Source organism: Actinia tenebrosa, unplaced genomic scaffold (assembly GCF_029948245.1).
Source record: "Actinia tenebrosa isolate PJP-AT-01 unplaced genomic scaffold, QUT_ActTen_1.0 PGA_scaffold1__47_contigs__length_23844297, whole genome shotgun sequence".
Taxonomy (NCBI): Eukaryota; Metazoa; Cnidaria; class Anthozoa; order Actiniaria; family Actiniidae; genus Actinia; species Actinia tenebrosa.
The window spans coordinates 8,799,662-8,822,465 of NW_028292578.1; the positions used below are offsets into that span (position 1 = coordinate 8,799,662).

Below are 22,804 nucleotides of genomic sequence, written 5' to 3' on the forward strand. Positions count from 1 at the left end.
AGTCGAAGCGGTATCTAAAGGGCCCTAATAGCTGCTCCACGATGAACTGGGTCTTTCCACAGCCGGTGGGTCCTACTATCAGAGCATTACAAGGCATGTGATCTGGATTCATATATAGATGGAACCAGTGGAAGCAGTAAGAAGGATTACCGCCGGCGCAAAGGATAAAAAAGACACCATAGAAATACAAAGGGAGGAGATAGACCGGTTAAAAGAGCGTGTGCAGGAATTGTATGATGAAATGTGTAGTCTGAAGCGTGCAGAACGGTTTGGTGCGGTTTTAACGATAGTGGGTTGGGCTGCGGAGTCCGTTAAGGACTTCATTCAATATCCTCCATAGAACCTCATCGTCGTTGCTGGCGTAGCATTTCCGCCTTCTGTAGCAGCGCATCTTTCATACGCATTTCGGCGTAGCGACTGAAAGTACGTGCTTGCGATGGATCGTATAAGCACTGCCACAAGTGTTGTTCCTTCCTGACGCAGCCACACTTATCGCAAGTGTCGTTCCAGTAGTCTACGTTCTCCCAGGCGACCTTTTCAAATGTGACGTCGAAGTTCACAAAGAGGTTGTCTATTTCTTTTTTCTGGTTGTTTAATTGCCTTACCGTGTCGACTGGACAACAACGTTCTGCTACGTCGCCATGCTCTTCGCAGACGACTTCTGAAAGGTCGTATCGTTTACATCTGTATTTGTGCCAGGCATCTTCAAAGGATGCGTTGCAGCTTTTGCAAAGAGATTTGAGGCAGACTCTGTGTTCCATGTGGTATGCTAGTGCTTGAGGAGAGCTTAGTACCTTGTAGCATTCTTCGCAAGTAAGGTTGTGTGCGTTGTTTCGGCGACAGACTTTGTTTTTGACGTGGTAGGAACAAGCTTGCGCGGTAGCAAAGGTCTTATTGCAATGTTCGCATGTCGTTTCTGTCGCGCGTTGCTTAAAGCAGACCTTGTTTTTGACGTGGTAGGAACGAGCTTGGCTGGTCGTAAAGGTCTTATTGCAATGTTCGCATGTCGTTGCTGCGCGTTGCTTAAAGCAGACCTCGTTTTCGGTGTGATAGTTAAGTCGCTGTAAGGAACTGAATCGTTTGTTGCAATCGTTGCACGTCATTATAGTAGGGTGTTCTTTATGCCTTATTAATGATCCTACTTCGTTGTTGCTGATAGGGTAGGGTCTCTTAAGGCCTTTAGTTTTAATGTCATTATTTCTTAATGTTTTGAATGTTATTAGGCTAATATTCTTAGGGCCTTTAGTTTTAATGATAGGGTATTATTTCTTAATGTTTTGAATGTTATTAGGCTAATATTCTTAGGGCCTTTAGTTTTAATGATAGGGTATTATTTCTTAATGTTTTGAATGTTATTAGGCTTATATTCTTAGGGCCTTTAGTTTTAATGATACCTTATTATTCTTCAATGATATCTTATTAACGTTACTTAATATAATAAATAAAAAGAGGATAATATGAAGGACCCTAAAATAAGTCTTTACGTAACGTATCCTAAGAAAGAATAATAAGATATCATTAAGATCTCCTTACATCACCGATATACTACATCGAAGTTAAGGCGCAGGAGCCTGGAAGGAATTCTAGTTACCCTTTCAATATATGGACTGCATTACATGTGAACTACCTGCCGACTGCATAATTCGTGAGGAGAAAAAATACACCTGTCCTCATTGTAATAAGGTATTCCCCGAAGGATCCTTTGTTGGGCATTGGTGTCCCACAGATCCTAAAACACAAAGAACTTTAGTTCACGAAGAGGATCTGTAAGGTATGTATATGGAGCGACTGCGATACCGTCCCATAAGCACCCTTTGCGGTGACTGCGGTCAAAAGCTGTCCACCCTCCAAGCCTTACAATATCACCGCGACAACAAAGTCTGTCTAAATAACTACTGCCGCCGCTGTGATGAGCCCTTCTTTGAAGAGAACTGGCATAAGTACCGCTGCCGCCGTTACCACCTAGAAGGTATTGCCTGCGAAACCCACGGTGACATAGCCGAACGCTGTTGTCCCCTTGAAACCTCCCGGGCGCTGACAAAACGTAAGAAGGAAATTGACCAAACCTTTGTAGGCTTTGACGACGTTGAGGGCGTTAAATGGGAGGACAGGGAACACTGGGAGGCTATTTGCGATCGCTGCGGTTGTCAACGGAGCGGACAACATATTTGGTGCTGTCTATACGACGGACCACGTCCTTTAGACCATTACCTGGCGGTACGAAAGGCTTGGAAAAATGATAAAGATATATGATACCTCAAATCGCAGCATTCGTAGGAGGCGTCTTAATTACCGTATCCGCTTACCAGATAACAGAAAAAATGAGGTCCGCCGTAGCAGACCAATACTTAACCGCCCATGAGGATGACTTCTAATCGCATAGAGGATTAGCATCTACCTTCCTTTCAACGTCGAACTTCCATCGACCGCTGACCTTACCATAGCTGCGTATGTGTGTGAATTCCTCACCTTGAAGGACATACCGCACGCAGTCCGGTGCCCACAGTGTGCACTCTTTACCGTCGTGTTCCAAGACCAACCTTAAACGGCTAATGTCTTCGAACACAACATAATTTTTTATTCTGTATGAAATGCCTTGGACTAATTCACGCCAGTGTGTCTGTTCAACTATCATTATATCTATGAAATATTCTTTGGTGAGTCCTTAACGCATCCTGCGTCTTAAAAGCCTTAGTGCACCAAGGACAAGGTATGCGAATGCCTTCCGCGTAATGGTCGATCTCCCTACATATAAGGTCGTAATCATTGCACACCATAGTTAGGTAACCATTTGCTTCGTATTGTGCGAGTAATGCCTCTTGTTTTGAGGATAACACGCCGTTACCCTTAGGTGTCTTCAACTCCAAGCATAACCCATTATATTTTTTATGTGCATTGAGAACTAAGATGTCAGGCTGACCTGCCTGGTAACCTTTCTGCCAACATACTATTCTTTTGCTAGCTGAGTCCTGTAGTTCTCCAAGACCTGGTGCCAGCAGTAGGATAGGGTGGAATCGACGTATGTAGTTTACGACCTTCTTATGCAGGTCAAATTCATTTTCTATTTTGAATATTAACTTATTAGGACTGTCAAAGCGCCGCTCTATTTCATACTTACCTGTTTTCCTGAGGGTAGGGAGAACATCGCCTAACACCCATTTTCTGAACTCCTTAGCTACGGACTTTTCAGATCCGAATATTAACTCATAAAGACCCATTTCAGTGATGTAAACGGTATGTGGTTGCGCATTAAGGGTGTCAGTCAGATTGACACCCTTTATAGACCCCAAAGTTACCTTGTTTTCCTCTGAGACGTGTGCTCTAGCTGCGTCCCTAGAGTTAACGTAACCCAACGCCAAAGCCACCTCCTTCGCTTTGAAATAAAGTTTATCGCCTTGCACTATGCATTGCAGTTTGGTGTCGTTGTTTTTGAATACGCGAAGCATTATATACGTAAGAGATATTTTTTTGGTTAAGGGAACGAATCAATATGCAACACTCTTTAGCTGATTCATTTCTACGCTCAGTTGCGCGTCAGAGACCACAAAGACGTATGCGTTGATCTTGTCTGAGTCACCTGCGCTAGCGTTTAAGTCTCGCTTGATTTCCAGGGTAATGCCGTCCTGGGTATTTACCAGACGCAATCCCTGCCCATGTAAATCCTCGTCGTTGGTGGTTCGCATGTCAATCCACAATGCATACTTATCGGTAAAGAACTCGCCGGGTGCAACTTGATCCCCAAACTTTCTTTTTATTTCCCTGTAGATGTCTGAGGGCTTCATTCCCTGCGAATACACCTTATTTGGAACTCCATTGATGCTAATCCCGACGTTGGTGATGTTGGGGTTATGAAAGGCTTCAGAGTCGCGCTTACCGGCTTCATAAGGTTTGATAAATACCAACATCAGCCCTGTAAGACTACGACGTGGTAAATTAATGCTCTGAGTAATTACCGCGTCTGTCTTATCCAGGAAACTAAAGGTTTTGTACATTACCGCGTGGTCATACAAGAAAGCCTTTCCGGAGCTGTATTCCATGCCAGCGCTGCGTGCTAGATCTTCGGAATGTATGGTTTCATACTGCAATTCCAGGTTGGTAATGGCATATGGAGGAATACTTCCCGACAACGCAGTGCTTAACCCGCCAATGATGTTAGTTATGTTGGCTAAGGTCACTTCAAACTGCAACTCACTCAACTGTCTAGGATAATAAACTCCGTGGCTGGTAATAGCCTCAAAGTCCAATGGTATTACGTATTTAGTACCATAGGCTGTCTTAATGGCCTTTGCATCTGCCACTGCGGTTTCTCCGCTGCCGTCAGTAGGTTGTGTCTTGGTGGGAGTCCTAACCTTACGTAATATTGCGCTACCGATACCCTGCTCTATCTTTTGTGCCCTTTCGAATGCAGTCAACCACAGATCTTTGTAAGTGGTGTAAAGGTCATAGTTGTTTAAGTCTAAGAGGGATTCCCCGGCAAACTTTACTCGCATCTTTGAAACAATGTTGCGACCAAGATTGTTAACAATAATCCTTTCATCTGCGGCGGTAGGTTGCACCGTCAAATCAAACCTTAGTGCCAGGGTGCCAGGAACTAAGACTAGGTTATCCGTTAGTCGAGGCACGCCTACGTACAGCGTTTCTCCAGGTCTAGCGCTGCTGGGGGTAAAGGTGACTCGGTGAAAGGTGCGTTCTGCTTTCAGTCCGCCAACCTGCTTAGGTAATATATTGGGGTTTAACTTTGAGCTTATCATATATAATGGAAGTAGAAGGAACAGATTTTGATCCCCTTACCGAAGAAGGTCAAGTCGATATTAACGACGAAGAATATGAAACCCTGCTTCCTGATGACAATGTAGACCCCCGAGGCCTTTTTGATAAATTGCTGAGCAAGTATGGCGTCAGGGCCCGCGATGCTATGCGTTCCTTGAGAGATAAATTTAGGTCTAAGAACCCCCACACGCCTATTCCAGAATACTTACAAATGGAATCCCTTGGCGTGCGGTCGGACTTAACAGCGGACCTCCTCAATGACCTAAGAGAGCGATACCCAAACATAAACCTGGCTACTTTGGACTTCCAAATAGGAGACAAAGGGCAGGTTCAAGTTAGAGAATCGGGTAGGGAAAAATGGCACAACCTGTATCAAAGGAGAAATACCAGCCTGCTTAACAACCAGCTTCCAAAAGGAGTCACAAATGCGCTTGGAACGCCCAACTTGACGATGCTAAGCACTTTGACTCAAGAGGAAACAAAAGTTGCTCAAAGGACCTTTATTAGAGGTATTTCGAAGCCTGGCTACAAAGATGCCCTCAGATCCGCAATCAGACTGCAAGAGGAGCGCCAGGAAAAACTCAACCAATTAGAGACCGTCAAAGAGGAAAAAAGCAAACAACTTGAAGAACTTCCAAAAGATAGCGACGCGACTGGAGGCTTGGTGAGCTTCTTGCAAAAGGTAAAAGCTGAAAAGGAAGCACTTCAAAAGGAAATGCAGGAAAATAAGGTAACCATCAACGACCTTAGGCGACAACTCGACGAAGCAACCAAGAAAGGGGGTAATGTCGATAGTCACTTTAATGCCGTCCAGGAGGAAAACCAAGCATTGCAGGGGCGTATAGAAGAATTAGAAGACGAATTCATGAAACAAAGTAGGTTAACAACTGCAAGCCATGTCGCCGAAATTGCAGACTTTAGAGCTAGGCTTTCTAAGCTGTTGGAAGAAAAAAGCACCGCAAGAAATCAGCTAAGGGCTGCTTTGAATGAATCGGCGGGAAAAGACGCAGAACTACAGCGTCTGGGAAAAGAATTGATGGAGTCTGTCGACAGAGAAAGGCAAGTAATGGCGGACAAGGCAGTGGCGGAGGAACGAATACGACAACTTCAACAGGCCGTCGAAGACCTGGAGGGGCAAATAGAGCGGCAGCAGGAAGTAGTTGCGGACCAAAATCGTCCCGAAGAGGAAAGGGAAGCTGCTCAAAAGGAAGTAGAAACCCTTCAGGAGCGCCTTGCAGAATTACATGCGCAAAAGGAAAACCTGGAAAGAGAATTGGGGCTTACCACCAAGGAAAAGGTAAAAAGAGCCCTCTTGAAGTATGGTATTCCACTGGCATTCGCGGTCGCTATTTCGAGCGTAGTAGGTGTGATCTTTTCTGCGCTTAAGGCTACAGGCGCAGGCGTAAAAAAATTAGGTAATGGACTAACGGCCTTAGGAAAAAAGATGGCAGCCGGTTTGCCTGGGCTGCTGGGTTCGGTCGTTTCCTTGGCACTTAGGGCCGGCGGAGAACTATTAAAGTTCGTGGGGAATAACGTTTGGATCTTGGTAGTAGCTATTGGCGTGGTACTCTTAAAGAAAATGAAGGGTTAATCTTATCCTTGTATGTTATGTCGGGCTTATCGTCGTTGGGTGTCCGAGGCGTCCTTGACTGGGGATAAGTAAAGATAGTATTCGCGCCGCCTCGATAATGCGGAACTAGTGGTATGGCGGTCATAGTAGAAATAGTCTTATGATTCCAAATAGCATCCTGTGGACGAAGATCCTTCCCATAACTAGTATTCGTTCCAACCGCACCGAGTTGGCGATCAGAGATACGATCGCTTGGGCGAATATGTAGCCTCGCGTGTTGACAGTTGGCTATCATGTGAAAAGTCACCAGCGACTTGTTCTCGAATGACGTCTGCGGAGACTCAAACGTAAAATGCGTCGAATGTCTATTATCATCTCTTTCTCTGTAGGGTAGCAATGGATGGTCATTCTCATCGACGATTCTAAACCCAGCATTGCTGTCATTGAGCGCACTAATGTTAATGGTGCACATGATCATACCAAGGCCTCCAACCTCTACCTGTAGGCCGGTATTAAACCATTCATCAACATAGTCCAAGGTTTCCTTAAGACGAAAGGAAAACGAATCCTCCTTTACATGTGGATTCATATATTTAAAGACTCAACACCGTAAGAGTGCTAATGGTTGCGTGATTATAGGTCGCGTCTCTTTGATCTTCTATGCTATTCACGCAAACGCTCCCGGTGTCATCTACGCGCATTTGCAGCTTTGCCTTTCCATGGCAGTTGGCAACCATGTGAAAAGTCCAAGTCGTAAGATTTTCGTCGCTATTCGTTGGCGGCTCTACGGAGAAATGCGCAGGCTCCCTGTTGTTCGTTTTCGTACGCATAGGCTGCAGTACGCCATTCTCATCCAGGAACCTAAAGCCCACGTTGGCATGGCTGCTCGTGCCAATGCAAATACTACAAAGGATCAATTTCTTTCCTGAGTAGTTCAAATTCACGGACATGCCCGTGACATCAACCCAAGAGCTCTGGGTGTATTTTTTCTCGCCTGTGTAAGTCGTATAAACACAATCTACTCCAGCCATGTAGGGGTTGTTCATCGCCATATATAATAGCTCAGACCAATGCTTGCAGCTGCTAAGCCGGCTTTTAGTAAGTTATGGTTATATTCCTCGGGTATAACCTTCTTTACTGGTTTCTTTGGCAGCACCTTTTTTAATGGTTTTTCTACCTCTTTTTTTGGTTTCTCTACGAAGTGAGGAATGCTCTTGGTCATGTCAGAGTTCACGTCATTCACCCCAAACTTCATATCCTTAGTAGCTCGCTGCAGCTTATTGTTATAACCCACAACGGAATTGGTGTTAATAACCAAATTACTCGGCATTAACCAACAACCAGGCGACAAAGCGTAATCCAGTCGCACTTTAGACTGCTGCACCGCCAATTGATATCTCTGCACCGACTTGGATATGTCATTTTCTATTATTGCAGACTCAAATAAAGTTAGGAATTCTTCTTGTGTTTCCCGCGAAGCACCTTGGGATCCAATGATGGGGCTGCGGGTATTTACCTGCGCTCCTAAGATACAGTACACGAATGCTTCAATGCTGCGGTTGATCCTGGCTAGGTTCCTTAAACCTTTTCCTTTCATCAACACGAATGGATCCCAAGTGCCTAGGTAGTTCGATTGAATTCTGGTAATTAAAGAATTATTACTCTTATCACCACCCATATCACCGAACTCTAACTCACCACTTGGGTATTTTTGATGTCCGTAGTCGGCTGGCTTCTCACCGTTGGCACCCCAAACGTAAACTATACCCAGCCCATGCGTCTTACCCTCTTTGTAACGAAAATCTTTTTGCTGTGGTTTGAACTCATTAATTAACCTTTCCAGGGCTGCGGCGTCATATCGATTATTCATTGGATTAAATGCCTTATCTCCCGGTAAAGGTACATTAAGTTCCTTCAACAGCCTCCTAACCGTAAAGGCAACGTGAAACCGCATAAATGAAATGTGGAACATGTCCGCGGCAACGCCACAACCTTTAGTGGCGGCCCAGACAGCAAAGTTTAACTGCTGTGGCCAATATCGCATATTGGGTCCTGCTAACCATTCCCTGGCCTCTTTACCTGACGTATGCTTTAACATCGTATCCCCATAGATATTCCTTACTACTATATCAAATGATTGCTTACCCACTGAAATCTTCAGGAACGTTACCATTGTTTCAAATTCGTTTACACCACCTTCAGCATCGTAAAATGGGTAATCTTCCTTGTTCATTAATAAATCCCTTGGGAAATTAGGCTGTACAACCGGTAAATGCTTCACCTGATCGACCAGCGTAGGTTTTAAATCCTCATTGCTGTACATTCTTTCACCGTTATAGTAAATCCCATCGGGTCTTCTTTCGAACTTACTAGCACCCGCATGTGGAAACCTTTTCCTAAATTCTCTCCAATTCCAGTAATTTTGGTTGTCGTGTATATCATTCCCAAAAGCGTCGTACATTATATATAATGGATGTTATAGCATCAGCACCTCCGCTCTACCCTGATTTACCTAATGAATTGAATGCCGAGAACTTTCGTTTAAATAAGGTAAATCTAATCCTGGCTTACTTGGAAGGGCAAACGAAACACTATGAAAAAGTCCAAAAAAAGTACGTCAGAGCCCGGAGTACGCTACATAAGATTGCGATAACTTCAGGATCCATATCTGTCGTGTTAACGGGCTCCGGCGTTGCTACTTCGCTTACTGGGCCGGGAATAATCGTTGGAGTTCCTTTGGCCGGCGTTGGGGCAGCCTGTGGTATTATTTCGGCTGTTGCTACGGGTATTATGAAACAGTTGTCAAGCAAAATATCAAAACACGACACGACAATAGCTCTGTCAAGGGCTAAAGTAAATACGATCACTGACCTTGTCTCAAAGGCTTTGCGTGATAGAAAGATAGACGACGTAGAATTCTCGCTTATTCTGGCCGAAGAGGAAAAGTACGAGAAATTAAAGTCGGACATAAGAAATAAAAAAACAGTCGTAAAAGATCTTTCCGAGGAATCTCGCAAAAAGATCTATCAAGAAGCGAAAGAAGAGCTTCAAAGAAAGCTTGCTCAGTAAACATCTGCTTTGAAAAAAGCGAGACAGGATTTCATTTACACATCGAACGTCAGTCTAGAAATTACGCGTAATATAAATTCAGTGAATTATTACGCGTAATATAATTTCAGTGAATTATTACGCGTAATACGAATCATTTAGCGAATTATTACGCGTAATATGAATTATTTGCATAACCTTATTTGGCAAATTATTACGCGTAATATAAATTCATCGTATGAATTACGCGTAATATGTTATTGTCGCCTTGGAATCCATTCTAACAGGGGGTGGTTGGGGTCAATTTTGTAAAATATTTCATAGATTACATCAGGGTAATAAGGAATATCCTTATTCAACTGACAAAACATCCACTCGGCTCTGATCATATCAGAAACCTCAGGAATAGACTTACCGGTAATTTCAGACAAAAAATAGGGAATAGCTTTGTAATACTTCCCTAGCTTTAATTTTTCTAGCGTTTTCCGCAGGCTTTGTGGCGTTGGCTCTTCTAAGTGGTCTATAATTCTTTCCATTACTTCGTTATCTAAATATACTGGCTGATGACCTTGTATGTGACTCATCCAGTCTCTGAAGTATTTTATTCTTTTGTATGGGGTCTTCTTACGACCTCCATTAGCATAATATTGCTCTTTAGTAGCATTTGGTACAGCATTACGAATATTCTTACCACACTCGTAACATTGTGCTGACGTGTCGTCTTCTATTTGCATTTTCTTACCACAACACCAGAAACCCTTGGGCTTGGGTATGTTAATTTTAGGTGCTAAGCAAACTATGCAGAAGTTGTTTACGAACTCTTTACATTCATGCATCGTATATCCAACAGAATACCTTATACTTCGTTTGCAGTACCCAACAGAGCAGCAGTAAGGGACTTTTCGCGGAATTTCCGTAAATCTGCTGTACCCGCGTTCGTAATTTCCCGGGTAAAACCCGCAAATATACGGCATCAATCGCGAGTCCCCCTTACTGCTGCTAAAAAGAAAACATACAATTTGTACCCCCTCAAAATAAATATCAATTAAATATGTACCCCCTCTTCTTCCTTATTTAGAAAGCTCAGTTCAGTGCCGGTATTGTGGAATTGCAGAACATTTACCCTCCACTTTTAGTTGACTTTGAAAATTGTATCCCTCTCTAAATTCACAACACCCCCTATGATGTAATAAAGGATCGCTACCTAACATGCACTCCAAGAGTACATGGTCTTGTATTTTAAGCCTCAAAATGTTCTTTTAGCCACAGATGTCCCTATAACAGTTATTCAGTCTTGTCTGTACTGGGATGATCTTGTTTTTCTTGCCACAACTCTCTAACAAACCTATAAAAATACATACAGTAAAAAGAATGAAAACCACAGGGAACCCATTAGCAAATAAATATGCTGTTTAGAATATTACTTACCAATTAATAGAGATTAACAATCCTGAACTTAAAAATAGCAAAAATATTAGATGAATATTGAATCCAACGAGAAAAATAAGTCCAATACCAACGAATATTAAGCAAATGAATATTATATTGATGGCTTTGAGGAGCTGTGAGTTCACTCCTGGTTCAAAGATGGATTCCACTATTGCGTTTAGCATTTCTTCAGGTATAAAGTTCTTTTCCTTAAAATCCTTATAGTCCACGTTTAAACTGTGGAGTTGAAGGATACTTTTTTATATGAAACCATGAAATTTTGGAGTGTTTTAGCTTCACCTTCTTTTAGTTCTTCGAAAATGCAAAAGCTGCCAGGCATTCCTTGCCTTCTTGCCCAGTCCCTCCATTGCCAGGCCATCGTTACCACAGGGTTCCAGAAATAGAAGAAAGAAAGAAAGAATTAAAGAAAGAAAGAAAGAAAGAAAGAAAGAAAGAATTAAAGAAAGAAAGAAAGAAAGAAAGGAAGAAATATTGCCAAAGCAGTTATAAATGTTTTAAAACTAACATTTATTCAATTTTGTCTATGCAGATACTTCTTTAATTGAATATTGACTTATTCGTTTTTATTTTGTAAAAAAGCATCTAATATGTTGGTAAAGGAGATTGGAATCCCAGTTTTTCACTCACACCAACATCTATGCTTAGATCAATTTTACAGCTAAATATGTTTTCAAGTTCAGTTTGAACTTCTTTATTCAGAAGCTCAAGTTTTTCAAGTACACATCTCTTTTGGCTCTTCTTGCGACAGTAGAGTTTCTGATGGACTCTAATTTGGCCATCTGTTCTAAGCTCACACAGCACATTGACCTGTTTTGTTAATAAAAAAGTATTATTAAATAAGAAGATAGCCCATTAATGCAGCACATAAAAGACTGTTGCAAAAATATGCATAAATATTTGTAGTTTCGTAAAATATCAATATCTTTTAAAAGGAGTGGAAATTTTGGCTAACATGCAGAACATTAATAATTAATGTTCTGCATGTTAGCCAAAATTTCCACTCCTTTTAAAAGATATTGATATTTTTAAAAGATATTGATATTGACAATTATTGTTCTATTTTATTTTTGGTTTGCCAGTGAAAAATGGGATAATTGAATAGAGGGTGGAGGATGGGATAAAGTAAAGGTGAAATTTCCCTGCAAGTAAAGTGCCCTTTTTATAGTATTAGTATAAAAGAATGCAACTCTAAAATTGGTGTCAGAAGGGAGTTAGCCAAAAACATGCCAACACCCTAGCCTGATATCCTACTTACACCCTACCCTTACCAATATTGGGGTCACATTCTTTAGTCTAGTATAGACTTGCAGCTACAAACAAACCTGTTTGATTTGCCATGGAATTTCATGTTCATAAAGTTGTAAAATTTTCTCTCTGAATATCTCATGAATCCTTTGCTGTAATGTTAAATCGGTATTAGAATCAGGGGGGAACATCCATTTTCCTGGCTTGGCCCTTAGTGACAGATACTTCTTGACATCATCAATCCCATCACCTGATCTAGCAGATATCATGAAGATATTATCAAACCGACTCCATCCACCTTTATCAACATATCCCCATTCATCTTTCTCACGATCTTCTGACAATACCGAAACCAATCCAAGAAGTTCAGTCTTTTGCTTAAGTCTGTCTATCTTATTTAGAATCAAGAAAGAAGGAATATGATTATGATTACTGAGAGTTTCTATAAGTTGTTCATGTAATCTGTGTCTAGTTCTCTTGTCTGCAGCATCACTGACTACAGCTATCATGTCTGCTTCTTTTAAAGCATTTTCAGGAGCAGTGACATGTTCGCGTGTCATCTTGAGGCGTCTTCCTTCAGATCTTGTTACGACTCCTGGTGTATCAAGTAAAATAACTTGAGCAGTACCCCTGGTAAACAGTCCTTGAGCCCTCTGTCTGGTGGTATGAGGCTTGTTTGTCACAGCAAACACCTTTTCACCGACTAAACTATTAACAAGAGTGGATTTTCCACTATTTGGTTCTCCAATAATAGCAACTTTAAGGAGTTTTTGATCCTCTAGTTTATTTTCTCCTTTCTTTTCGTGACCGTACGAGCCCTGCTCGACTGGTTCCTTATCCTTTTCCAAGCATGTTGCATTTGTAAATGTGTATTCACGGCCAAAATCGTTTGCATTTGCACTTCGAGAATTAGCAAACCATCTTTTCCCTAAGAGTCCACTCAGTGCTTTAATTTGAACATCAGATTTCAAAATACCAAAATATTTAGCTTGTACAGAATGTCTTACAAAATCAGTCAGTCTGCCCGCCATCTTAGATTTGACTATTAGTACCAGGCTCCAGCAACATTGAGCATTTTGTTTCCCGGAAAAATGTGATGAGAAATTAATTTTTAATCGAATTTTATCATCAACATAAAATATAGATTAAAATAGATTTATTTATATTGAGAAGTATTCCTGCAGTTTTTAATTATCTATTTAACATTTTCGCTTTCTTTATTTGGTTTATTATTTTAAATTGAAGAAAGAAAAAAGTTATTCATGTATTGATGAACATCTTGGTTCTCCTAAAGTGCAGAAGCTCAGATTCAGCATCCTTGGTGAGTTGAAGTTTAGGTGGAAGTTAAGAGAAGGCAGCGCTAAGGAATGGATATTATGATTTGTATATTTATGAGCTAAAATGAGCTTAAACAAGATTGCTGTCAGGACCAATAAGGGTGAATATGTCGGAGGCGAGAAAGTTTACGGGTAAATCAATAACACTGATTTGATTAATTTGTAAATCAATATTTAATCTCATCCTAAACATCTAGCTGCCATGATTCTGAATATCAGTATCGATACTCGTCTCCACTCATTTGCTGTTGCTCGTAAGCTTAGACATGCAAGATATAAATGAATTACTTTCTTTCTTTCTTGAGTTAATTCTGTTATAATTTGCAGTTTATAACAACGTTTTTGTCGATAACTGTAGTAATAACTCATCCAGGAAATAAGCTGAACCATTTCTTCAATAGATTCTATTATACTTTTATTGTTTTCATATATATGTTTACTGATGTATTGTATTGTAGAGCTGTGTACCTCTGGATATGCAGTACAGAAGCCTGCCATGCAGTCAAGCTGAAATTCAAAGGATACGAAAAATGTACAGTAATTTGAGACTGTGTGTATATTTCACATCGGAGGTCATGGGTTAAATTCATGGTAACATATGACCATGCTTCTGTCTGTGCACATTAGTAATTAATTTAGAATGACACTTCCACCATGTGGGTGACTCATGTAGTTGGGTATGGGTCTGTTGGGATGTAGGTCATGGGTTAAATTTATGGCTAATCTCATGGTCATTAATACCCTATTCTCAGATAAGGATAAAAAAAACTGTCCTTGATTTTCCAATGGTTGGAACTTAATAGCAAGTGGCTAACAAACCGCTGGCCCTCACTCCATGATCAAATGGGAGAAAAACCCTCAAAGCACAGGAGAGAACCAACTAAAAACTCTATATACAGCACCAAGCCCCAGGCAGGACTCATACCCAGGTCGCATTGGTGGGAGGCAAACTCTCTCACCTCTATAAATTGTTGTGAATAATATATTTTGAAATAACTCTGAAAATGAAACTGTTTTATGTAGGTGAATGGCAATACAAAGAGGTAAAAGAAGAGAATGGAGAGATGGTAGAAAAAATAGGGAAAAAATCTTACAATAAAACTAAGTTTAGGGCTGAGTTTCGTCTAATAGAATATGAAGGTAGGTACAATAATGATTTGGATTGTTACTACCATATATGATTGTGAATTGTATTATTCTAGAGTATATCTTGTGTTACTTTCAGGTGGTATACCAATGGGATTCTATGCATATCCTTTCCACTTCTCACTACAACAAGAATTACCAGGTGATTATTGGTCAGGAGTGTACTTTGCATGGCTAATTTATTTATTTGTTATTTATTGTACTGCAACTGTAATGGTTGAGAGGGTGGATTTGAAAATAATGAGGTCTAGATCTTGGATTCGACATTGAGGGGTTCACTTTCGGGGGTCTTAGAATAGTACATGGCAGCCTGATGAATGGCCTGGAATTGCTTCTGTAAGTGATCCATGAACAGCCCTGCATCAGTTAATTTCTAACTACAGGTATATAGAATCTTTGTAGGTACATAATGTGAATGTCATTCTTGTCCAGTATATTATAGCAATGTATTATTCTATTATAGCCACATTCAAAGATAATGGTGTACAGGCTGACAATACATCCAAATGGTCAGCAGAAATACAATATTCCGTTACTGCAGAAGTTGAAATGTCAGGCTCTGGAAAAGTATTACAGGTGAGTTATAATGGCAGTTATTATCCTGAACAGGTTGGTGTATGTTTATGCAATAGACCTCTTCGGCTTGGGGTAATGTTTTCCCATTTCAGACCACGTGTCATTCCCTGGAGAATAAGATTCTTTGTTTGAGCTGTATCCATATTCATGTGTCTTATCATGTGCAACCAAGCGCAAACCTTAAACAAAGAAATGATACCCTAGGGAATGACATGTGGTCTGAAATAGGAAAACATAACGTCAGAGCCAAAGAGATCTATTTGTTTGGTCAATTTTCATTTAAACTGTCAATCACTAAATCCATTAGATCCAACAATGCAAAGTGGCAAAACCTATTGTTTATTAAATGGTTAGCATATTAAAGGGCCACTTGGACGAAAATCGCTCCAAAATTAAAACTCTTTCATTCGAGCTGGAACTTTGCTGAAATAATCTAGGATACATTAAGAACCGCCCACTGGAATATCTTTCTGATATTCGAAAGGAAAGGGCCAAAATTTTACGATTTATTTTCGTCCGCCATTAATTTCTTTGAATCACAGAATTCGACTCAAGAAGACTGGCACGAGTACTTATGACGTCATTTACTCAACCCAAACCAAAACATTGGTGGGTAATGTATGTGCCATGTTCGTAAAACTCGGTTTATTTGGTTTATTCAGAAAATATTTAATGTTTCATTCGGTTTCCTAACTACTATATGACCAAACAATGTGTAGGCGCTGAAATTTTTCAGTTTCAATAATACTGACGATCATAATTCGAAAATTTCAATACATCTCGGCAAGCCAAGAATCACAACAAAGTAGGACGCATGGACGAGATTCTAGCGGTTCCATCGCGCGAAGTGACTGAGATATTCGGGATTCGAATCATTTTAAGGATAACAATTTTTCAAGGTATATTTACATACAAGGGCAAAGAGCAACACCACAATTTGGGTCCGCGAGACATCCGACACAATGAAAGAAAAATCTACGAGCTGAGTGACAGACGCCGCTGTCGCGCGAGTAATAAATAAGAAACCTTTGACATGTTCTATTACAAAGATGATATTAGATAATCGTATGTTTGTACCTATTCAATGCATAATAAACATTTTGAAGCAAATAATAACCGTTCTGTAGTAAATCAGCTAGGAGAATTACGAGCTCACATTCTAAATTATTCGGCACATAGATCTAAGTATATTGTCACAAATCTTTATATCACAACGCAGAATTCAAAAGGCAATCGGTTGTTTTCATAACATCAATCACTATTAGATTACATTGAAACTTCAAATTTAAGATCTTTATATCATGGACAGTAGGTAGCAAATACAAATAATGAAATGAACGTAAGGAATTTTTATGAAAACCTCTTCCCAAGCATTGCTTCTTCTTCTAGTTCGGCTTCATCTTCATACATTATAATTTATGGTTCTAACTCTTCAGGATTGACAAAGCGAGCGTCCAAAGGAGTTTCCATCGTATTTGAAGAGGTATCAAAGGTTTAAAAAAAGTCTGTTTAGAGATTCTTTTCACGATAACGCGTTTAAAACATCAAATAAACTTCAGGTAATTTAACAAGAAATGTATAGTCAAAACGACGCTAACATGACAGTGTTGAGTAAATGACGTCACAGCGTAAAACTGCTGTACATAATGACTCGTTGGCCGTGACACAAAGAAATTAATGGCGGACGAAAATAAATCGTAAAATTTTGGCCCTTCCCTTTCGAATATTAGAAAGATATTTCAGTGAGAGGTTCTTAATGTGTTCAAGATTATTTCAGCAAAGTTCCAGCTCGAATGAAAGAGTTTTAATTTTGGAACAATTTTCGTCCAAGTGGCCCTTTAATGGTGACAGTAGTTCATGTAGACATGTAATGACAATTATTATAGTCAGTATTCAAGAGTCATCAGTCAAGAACTACTATTATTTCATAACATTTGATTTCATATACTATGAATTAGTTCTGAAACCAATACAAGTTGTTACATCATAATCCAATTAATTTCTTGTTTGTTTATGATCAGGAAGTGCAGCCAATAATTATCAACAAGAACCTACCCTTGAGTGATATACAAGGTGACCCAGTGAGCGACAAGAAGACAGTCAAGATCTGTTGTTGTATTCCCAGAGGAGATGTATCTCTTATAGCCAGGTATGATCTATTCTTTTTTGAATTAATGTTTGGAACAGTCAAAGCTTTCCAATATGAATATATATTGTCTGTTACCTTAAAAAGTACCACCCAGTTAGCTCATTTGGAAAGACCGTCGGTGTGTTGTGTTGTGTTAGCCTAATATACTAGGGTGCAAATAAAAAATATTGTCAATGTCACCTTAGGGACCTTAGCTAGCAGGGAAAGACACCTGACAATGTAAGCAATGTATAATCACCATGGCAACAAATAGTTCAGCTGGGTGTTTGTATATTTTGATTGACAGGTTAGATAAAAAAGCATACACTTCAGGCGAAGATGCAAAATTGATTCTAGAAACTAAAAATAACTCAGGTGTTGACATTGATGCTATGAATGTAAAGGTCAGTAATCCTTTAATTTCATTCTTCAAAACCACATGCAATAAGCCTTTTCATAGTTTAGGAATCGATTCCACTGCGCATGCCATTTTATCCCGAATTTCTCACCTTTTGTTTAATTAAGAACAAAAGAAGGTTTAGACAAAAGGTGAGAAATTCGGGATAAAATCGCATGCGCAGTGGAATTGATTCTTAAACTATGAAAAGGCTTATTGCCTTGAATAGGATTTCTTTGTTTACTGGTAATGGTTGAAAAAATATGCACATTCTCTAGTTATTCAGAGATGAGGTCATTTGATGTCTAACATCCCCTCAATGATTTGTCTGATCATAAATGGGTCATGACAAGCCATCTGCAGCTCTCCGTACTGAATTATCACTATAAGAATGGTTTTAATAAAGACAACAAGTTCAAAACTCATCAATACCATGTACTTCGTAGGTGATGAGAGTAGTTACCCTCTCACCCAGAGACAAATGTGACTCTTCTGGTAGCCAAGAAGAAAATACTTCAACAACACTTGTTAAAAGCCCTTTTATCCCAAATATCATGTTGACTGTCACACAAGAAGGATGCTTAAGCAAGGCTAACAAAAACAGGTTGGTTTCAGCAATAGAATATTTGACTCAAAATTTTCTTAAAGCTAACGGGACTATATTCAGTTTTTTCTTAGAGAGGGGATATCAGAAAATTAAATGTTCAAAGATGACTTCCTTTTAACATTCCTGAGACACCTCTTGATAGTTACAACAACACTATAATATAATTATGCTAATATTATTTGGGTCATAAATATCTCACTTTTTTTCCTGTAACAAGTGAAATACTTCTGTCACTAAAGAAAGATTCAGGTGAAGAATTTCAGCCATCAACAGAAGGTGAATTTGTTAAGGTAAACAATGTGTAATTATATAATTATTATGATATAATGAGCTTTCAAAAAGGGCAATGTAGAAGAAACTTGTCATATAGCTCATAAAAAAACACATTTCTTTTGTGACTAACAGTGCATATATCACATTGACGCTGGTATGGAAATCAAATATGCTATATCTGTGGATGTTCTACTACCTTTAACAATCCAAGCACCAAAGAATAAAGCTGCAAGTATTATCTTCATAATTGAGTTCAGCTGATTATGCCATTACCTATTGATGACACTTCATCATGCACTTGACTGTTATTTATTTTCTTGTAAACTTACAGTAAAACAGGCTGTATATTTTATATCCTTTTAGTGGCATAGGTGGGAGCCTCCATCATGGCTGTACAACTGTCATGTTGTCAACATCAGAGGACCATTTGCAGTACCTGAACAACAACTTGGTAAGACATGATTTACTATGATGTTACAACATTTTAAGTTCCACTTCAGTTTACCTCTGTTTTGATTGCTACATATTGTGCAATAGATTACTGTCAATCAAGGATGACGTAAGGATACATGGGAACCTACTCTAATGATTTGATTGACAGCAGTCTATTGCTCAATATCTTTGTCTCAATCCATGCATATCAATGACAACATGCATAACAATGAGGTCATATGAACACAGACTCCATTTTTTTTCCATTTCTTCTTCTTTAAACATATTTTAATAATATCAAAATATTCATTTATTATTGATAACATTAATCATGAACATTTATTTTATAGGATCAAATATTTTTGCTAATGTCCCAGGATTCCAAACTGATCCATTCAGTTGAGCTGACATAGTTAAGTCAAAAAGAGGTTTAATACGAAAAGCTTGCAGCATGTTTCACACTAGTGGTATGACACTAACACAATATGTAATATATACAATATGAGTGGCCGTGTTGTATCAGATATACAAACTGAGGTGTAGCCAAACGTTTGTATATCGGATACAACACGGACATGCGAATACTGTATATTACTCATCAAACGTTTAGGTTAGTTCCTTTGTGTATCACTAAAATTTTCAAAATTAAAGTGAATCTGGCCAAGAAAATCCAACTTAAAGTTTATGCAAATGAACACAATTTTGTATTAGATTACAACACTCTTCATGGTCGTGATTTCTCTTGTGTTTTCCTCATGAACTATTAATGAGTTTGACAAATCATTATACATTTTACTTACTATCTTGCTTCTCAATGGCCGAGAGCCTACAGCCGGCCAATCCATGATACTTGTGAACTTGACAGATAACGAAGCCTCGGTCTTGATAAGCTATAAATCACGCTCAATCTCATCCAATAAATGTTTCATGAATAGGAAAAATCTAAATTAGATATATATATTAAAAAAAAAATAATAATAATAATAAAAACAGAACATAACATGAACTTGGTTCCCAGGTAAATTGTATTCTCTTGGACAATAAAGAGGAGGAGAAAGATAACCTGGTTATGAAGTTGATAAATTATGAACAAAAATGACAGCACATCCTTGAAAGTTGACCACAGAATAGGATAATTTTAACGAAAATCAAATACTATATTTGTTTTATTGTTTAAGAAAAATCGAATAGGGTTCTATAGTATAGGATATCAAAAATACTACTGACCGTGAGTAGAGAAATATGGGAGCTCACTTAACCCTTTCAGTTAGCACCTAATGTCTTTCCATCATCCATATTGTCATGCTCTTAGAAATAAGATTCTTTGTCAGAATAATTTACATGAATATTTGTTTGTTTTAAGCCAAAAATATATGATATTCTGGGGAATGGCACTTGACCTAATTAAATGGATTAATCAATTCACTTGGGCATAACAAACAGTGAATCTTATTCTCAAGGGAACGACATATACCTTTGAAATGGGAAAACATTATACCCTAAAGGATTTGTTTCATTGACCGAAAGCATTCTGTATAAGGTCTTTTGATGAGTTTTTAATGCCACCATGAAAAGCTTCTTGTTTCTATTGAAATGGTTACTGCACAGAGAAAAATGAAAGAATGTAGATCAAATTGGTCTATCTGTTATGCAGAATTACAAGCAAATATTTTTTTAACTTAGAAGTATTCAAATGAAAGCATTATTTTATATTATTTGTAGATATTAGGAATATTTCAATACATAAAGTATTATAAAAACTCAAATGGATGTAATAGATTATTGATTTATAGGCAAAAATGCAACATTAAAGCACTTGAATGGGTAATAACTGTTCTGTTTCATTATTCTTCAAGCAGTGTATTTTAATGGTAAAGCAGAACAGAGCAGGTTCGATGCATAGTGTGAAGGCCTTATACACTTCCTGGCAGGATGAGTTATAATGATGATGATGAGTGTATATAACACATCAAGAAGTTTATGACATACTGGGGTAAAGAGGAAATCTAGTCTTATAAGCTGGCTTCCGTCCTTGGGTAATGAGAGGGGGGGATACAATCTGCCAATGTAGCATGATGCCAGTATATTTGTCATGCAAGCAACGCTGTGAAAATTTTCTAATTTTGACAGTCTCACTGCGTACATCTGATTAAAAACTAGTTTTAAAGCTGGTTTCAGTATTATATCAAGAGAAATGTTCTATATTAGCAGAGTCTCCCTCCTTGCATAAAGAAGGAAGAGAAAATGGAGTGTCTACTCACAGGGAAAGCTAAGGCTGACGTCATTTTTCAGTGCAGTTCATCTATTTTCTATTCATTCTATGCTATTCTATGCTAGTCCACAGAGCTTTTCACTGACTTCCCAAAGTTTTTTGGCTACTCCATCATCTGTACAGTGAGGAGGCAATTCCTTCTCTTCACAGTTACTGAAATGCTTGCCAGAAACATTGCTCAACTTTTCTTCAGTAGCACAGTAGATAAGGGTTTGCATTCCTTCTGAGGGTCTTTTAGCAAACACAAAGGCCAGTGGGTAAAAGATGAGCTTTGATTTGAGAGACAAGTTGGTGTCACGTCCAAGATTTGTCCACACTATTCCAGGGCATAGGCAATTGACAGTCACACCTAATGAATGTATGACAAAATAGGTCAGATGGTATTTATATCAAGATATGAACTAAGACAACTGAGATCATTCTTGCAAAATATAGTTTAATTTATATGCTATTTGGTTTAGAAAGGCTAGTTTCAACAACGGAAATAAATGTAAAGATGATGATGATGATGTAGTTTTAATAGATGATTTACAGTCAACTCTCCCCTTGCAGACACCCCGATATTATGGACACCTCACTATTGTAGACAGAAAGAAAATCCCTGGGAAAAAATAATGAAAAAGAAATGACTGTGTAGTGATGTAGATTAGTTGATGAATATGATGTTGGTGACGTAATTTAGATGAGGATCATAATGGTGATTACATGATGACGTTGATGTACATTAGATGATGATGATGACAAAGGTTAAATGAGAATGAAGAGTAAACAAACCTTCTGGTAGCCTTTTGCTTAACTCATGGACAAACAAAAAGTTTGCGAGTTTACTGCGTCCATAACCGGCAGGCATTCGGTGCCTTGAGACAACTTGTTGAGCATCTTCCTTGTAAAATGCATCAAAATCAATCTGAGCTCTCTTGCCCAAGGATGATGATACTACAACGATTCTGCTTGGTGCTGATGATTCGATGAGATCAAGTAGCAGATTAGTAAGTAAAAAATGACCAAGATGATTGATTCCAAACTGTGCTTCAAACCCATCGACTGTCTTCTTCACCGCGGGTTGATACACTCCAGCATTGTTTACCAAGATGTCTAGGCGACTTTCCTCTTTCATGAATGCCTCAGCGAAGATTCGCACAGATGATAACGACGCTAAATCTAACTCTTTCACCACTACATCAGCATTACTGTACATAGAACGGATCTCTTTAGCAACCTGTTCTCCACGCTCTACACTTCTACAGGCAAGGATCACTCGAGCACCTCTACGAGACATCTCCATAGATGTGGCTTTCCCGATACCAGAACTACCACCGGTAATAAGCACGGTCTTGCCATCCAAACGAATTGTATTTGTACACTTTCTACCCACTAAATACCGTCTTAAAAGCCAAATACCTGTTCCAAATACTGCAGCTAACAGAAGACCGAAATCTCTTTTGCTGCAGGACGTCACGAACGACACGATGCTGTCTGCCATCTTGAAAAAAATATCAGGGGGGAGGGGTGCGAAGATTGTTGTATAAATTAATTAATTTATGTTTGTTACTA

The 22,804-nt window shown here is 39.1% G+C and overlaps 4 protein-coding genes across 6 annotated transcripts; 1 reads left to right on the forward strand and 3 right to left on the reverse strand.

Moving 5' to 3' along the window:
- Window positions 1-1,534: 1,534 nt before the first annotated feature.
- LOC148909809 (uncharacterized) lies at window positions 1,535-9,231 on the reverse strand. Of its 2 annotated transcripts, none has more exons than XR_016120287.1 (2): window positions 9,212-9,231; window positions 1,535-1,729 (listed from the first exon to the last, which is right to left on the reverse strand). XR_016120287.1 is itself a non-coding variant. In XM_089033146.1 (2 exons), exons 1-2 carry the CDS (start codon window positions 8,799-8,801, stop codon window positions 1,671-1,673), a joined length of 375 nt encoding a protein of 124 aa, XP_088889272.1. In that variant the 5' UTR covers window positions 8,802-8,836; the 3' UTR covers window positions 1,535-1,670. The 2 variants fall into 2 exon arrangements, 1 of the variants encoding a protein (XP_088889272.1); XM_089033146.1 differs by lacking the exon at window positions 9,212-9,231 and adding an exon at window positions 8,486-8,836.
- Window positions 9,232-11,320: 2,089 nt separating this feature from the next.
- Window positions 11,321-13,114, reverse strand: LOC116295032 (uncharacterized). The gene is made up of 2 exons (XM_031702728.2): window positions 12,160-13,114; window positions 11,321-11,644 (listed from the first exon to the last, which is right to left on the reverse strand). Exons 1-2 carry the CDS (start codon window positions 13,111-13,113, stop codon window positions 11,420-11,422), a joined length of 1,179 nt encoding a protein of 392 aa, XP_031558588.2. The 5' UTR covers window position 13,114; the 3' UTR covers window positions 11,321-11,419.
- Window positions 13,115-13,274: 160 nt separating this feature from the next.
- LOC116295057 (arrestin domain-containing protein A) lies at window positions 13,275-20,809 on the forward strand. Of its 2 annotated transcripts, none has more exons than XM_031702767.2 (12): window positions 13,275-13,403; window positions 13,878-13,951; window positions 14,443-14,559; window positions 14,645-14,707; window positions 15,029-15,141; window positions 17,163-17,290; window positions 17,577-17,673; window positions 18,113-18,270; window positions 18,491-18,563; window positions 18,679-18,774; window positions 18,910-18,997; window positions 19,329-20,809. In XM_031702767.2, the coding sequence occupies exons 3-12, from the start codon at window positions 14,484-14,486 to the stop codon at window positions 19,379-19,381; spliced, it is 945 nt and encodes a 314-aa protein (XP_031558627.1). In that variant the 5' UTR covers window positions 13,275-13,403; window positions 13,878-13,951; window positions 14,443-14,483; the 3' UTR covers window positions 19,382-20,809. The 2 variants fall into 2 exon arrangements, with proteins under 2 accessions (XP_031558627.1, XP_031558626.1); XM_031702766.2 differs by lacking the exon at window positions 13,275-13,403 and adding an exon at window positions 13,410-13,551.
- On the reverse strand, window positions 20,127-22,739 carry LOC116295058 (retinol dehydrogenase 14). Its single transcript, XM_031702769.2, has 2 exons — window positions 22,025-22,739; window positions 20,127-21,599 (listed from the first exon to the last, which is right to left on the reverse strand). The coding sequence occupies exons 1-2, from the start codon at window positions 22,731-22,733 to the stop codon at window positions 21,307-21,309; spliced, it is 1,002 nt and encodes a 333-aa protein (XP_031558629.1). The 5' UTR covers window positions 22,734-22,739; the 3' UTR covers window positions 20,127-21,306.
- Window positions 22,740-22,804: the final 65 nt, after the last annotated feature.

Bases quoted from the DNA above. Each gene is read 5' to 3' on its own strand.
- LOC116295057 (XM_031702766.2), top strand. From the start codon at position 13,484: ATGAGCTTAAACAAGATTGCTGTCAGGACCAATAAGGGTGAATATGTC. The intron at 14,708-15,028 runs GTGATTATTGGT...ATTCTATTATAG, and splicing joins ACTACAACAAGAATTACCAG to CCACATTCAAAGATAATGGT. The intron at 15,142-17,162 runs GTGAGTTATAAT...GTTTATGATCAG, and splicing joins GCTCTGGAAAAGTATTACAG to GAAGTGCAGCCAATAATTAT.
- LOC116295032 (XM_031702728.2), bottom strand. From the start codon at position 13,113: ATGGCGGGCAGACTGACTGATTTTGTAAGACATTCTGTACAAGCTAAA. The intron at 11,645-12,159 runs GTTTGTTTGTAG...TTAACAAAACAG, and splicing joins TTCCATGGCAAATCAAACAG to GTCAATGTGCTGTGTGAGCT.
- LOC116295058 (XM_031702769.2), bottom strand. From the start codon at position 22,733: ATGGCAGACAGCATCGTGTCGTTCGTGACGTCCTGCAGCAAAAGAGAT. The intron at 21,600-22,024 runs GTTTGTTTACTC...TACATTCATTAG, and splicing joins AAGCAAAAGGCTACCAGAAG to GTGTGACTGTCAATTGCCTA.
- LOC148909809 (XM_089033146.1), bottom strand. From the start codon at position 8,801: ATGTACGACGCTTTTGGGAATGATATACACGACAACCAAAATTACTGG. The intron at 1,730-8,485 runs GTAAGCAATCAT...TTTGTGTTTTAG, and splicing joins GTTCCTGAAGATTTCAGTGG to GATCTGTGGGACACCAATGC.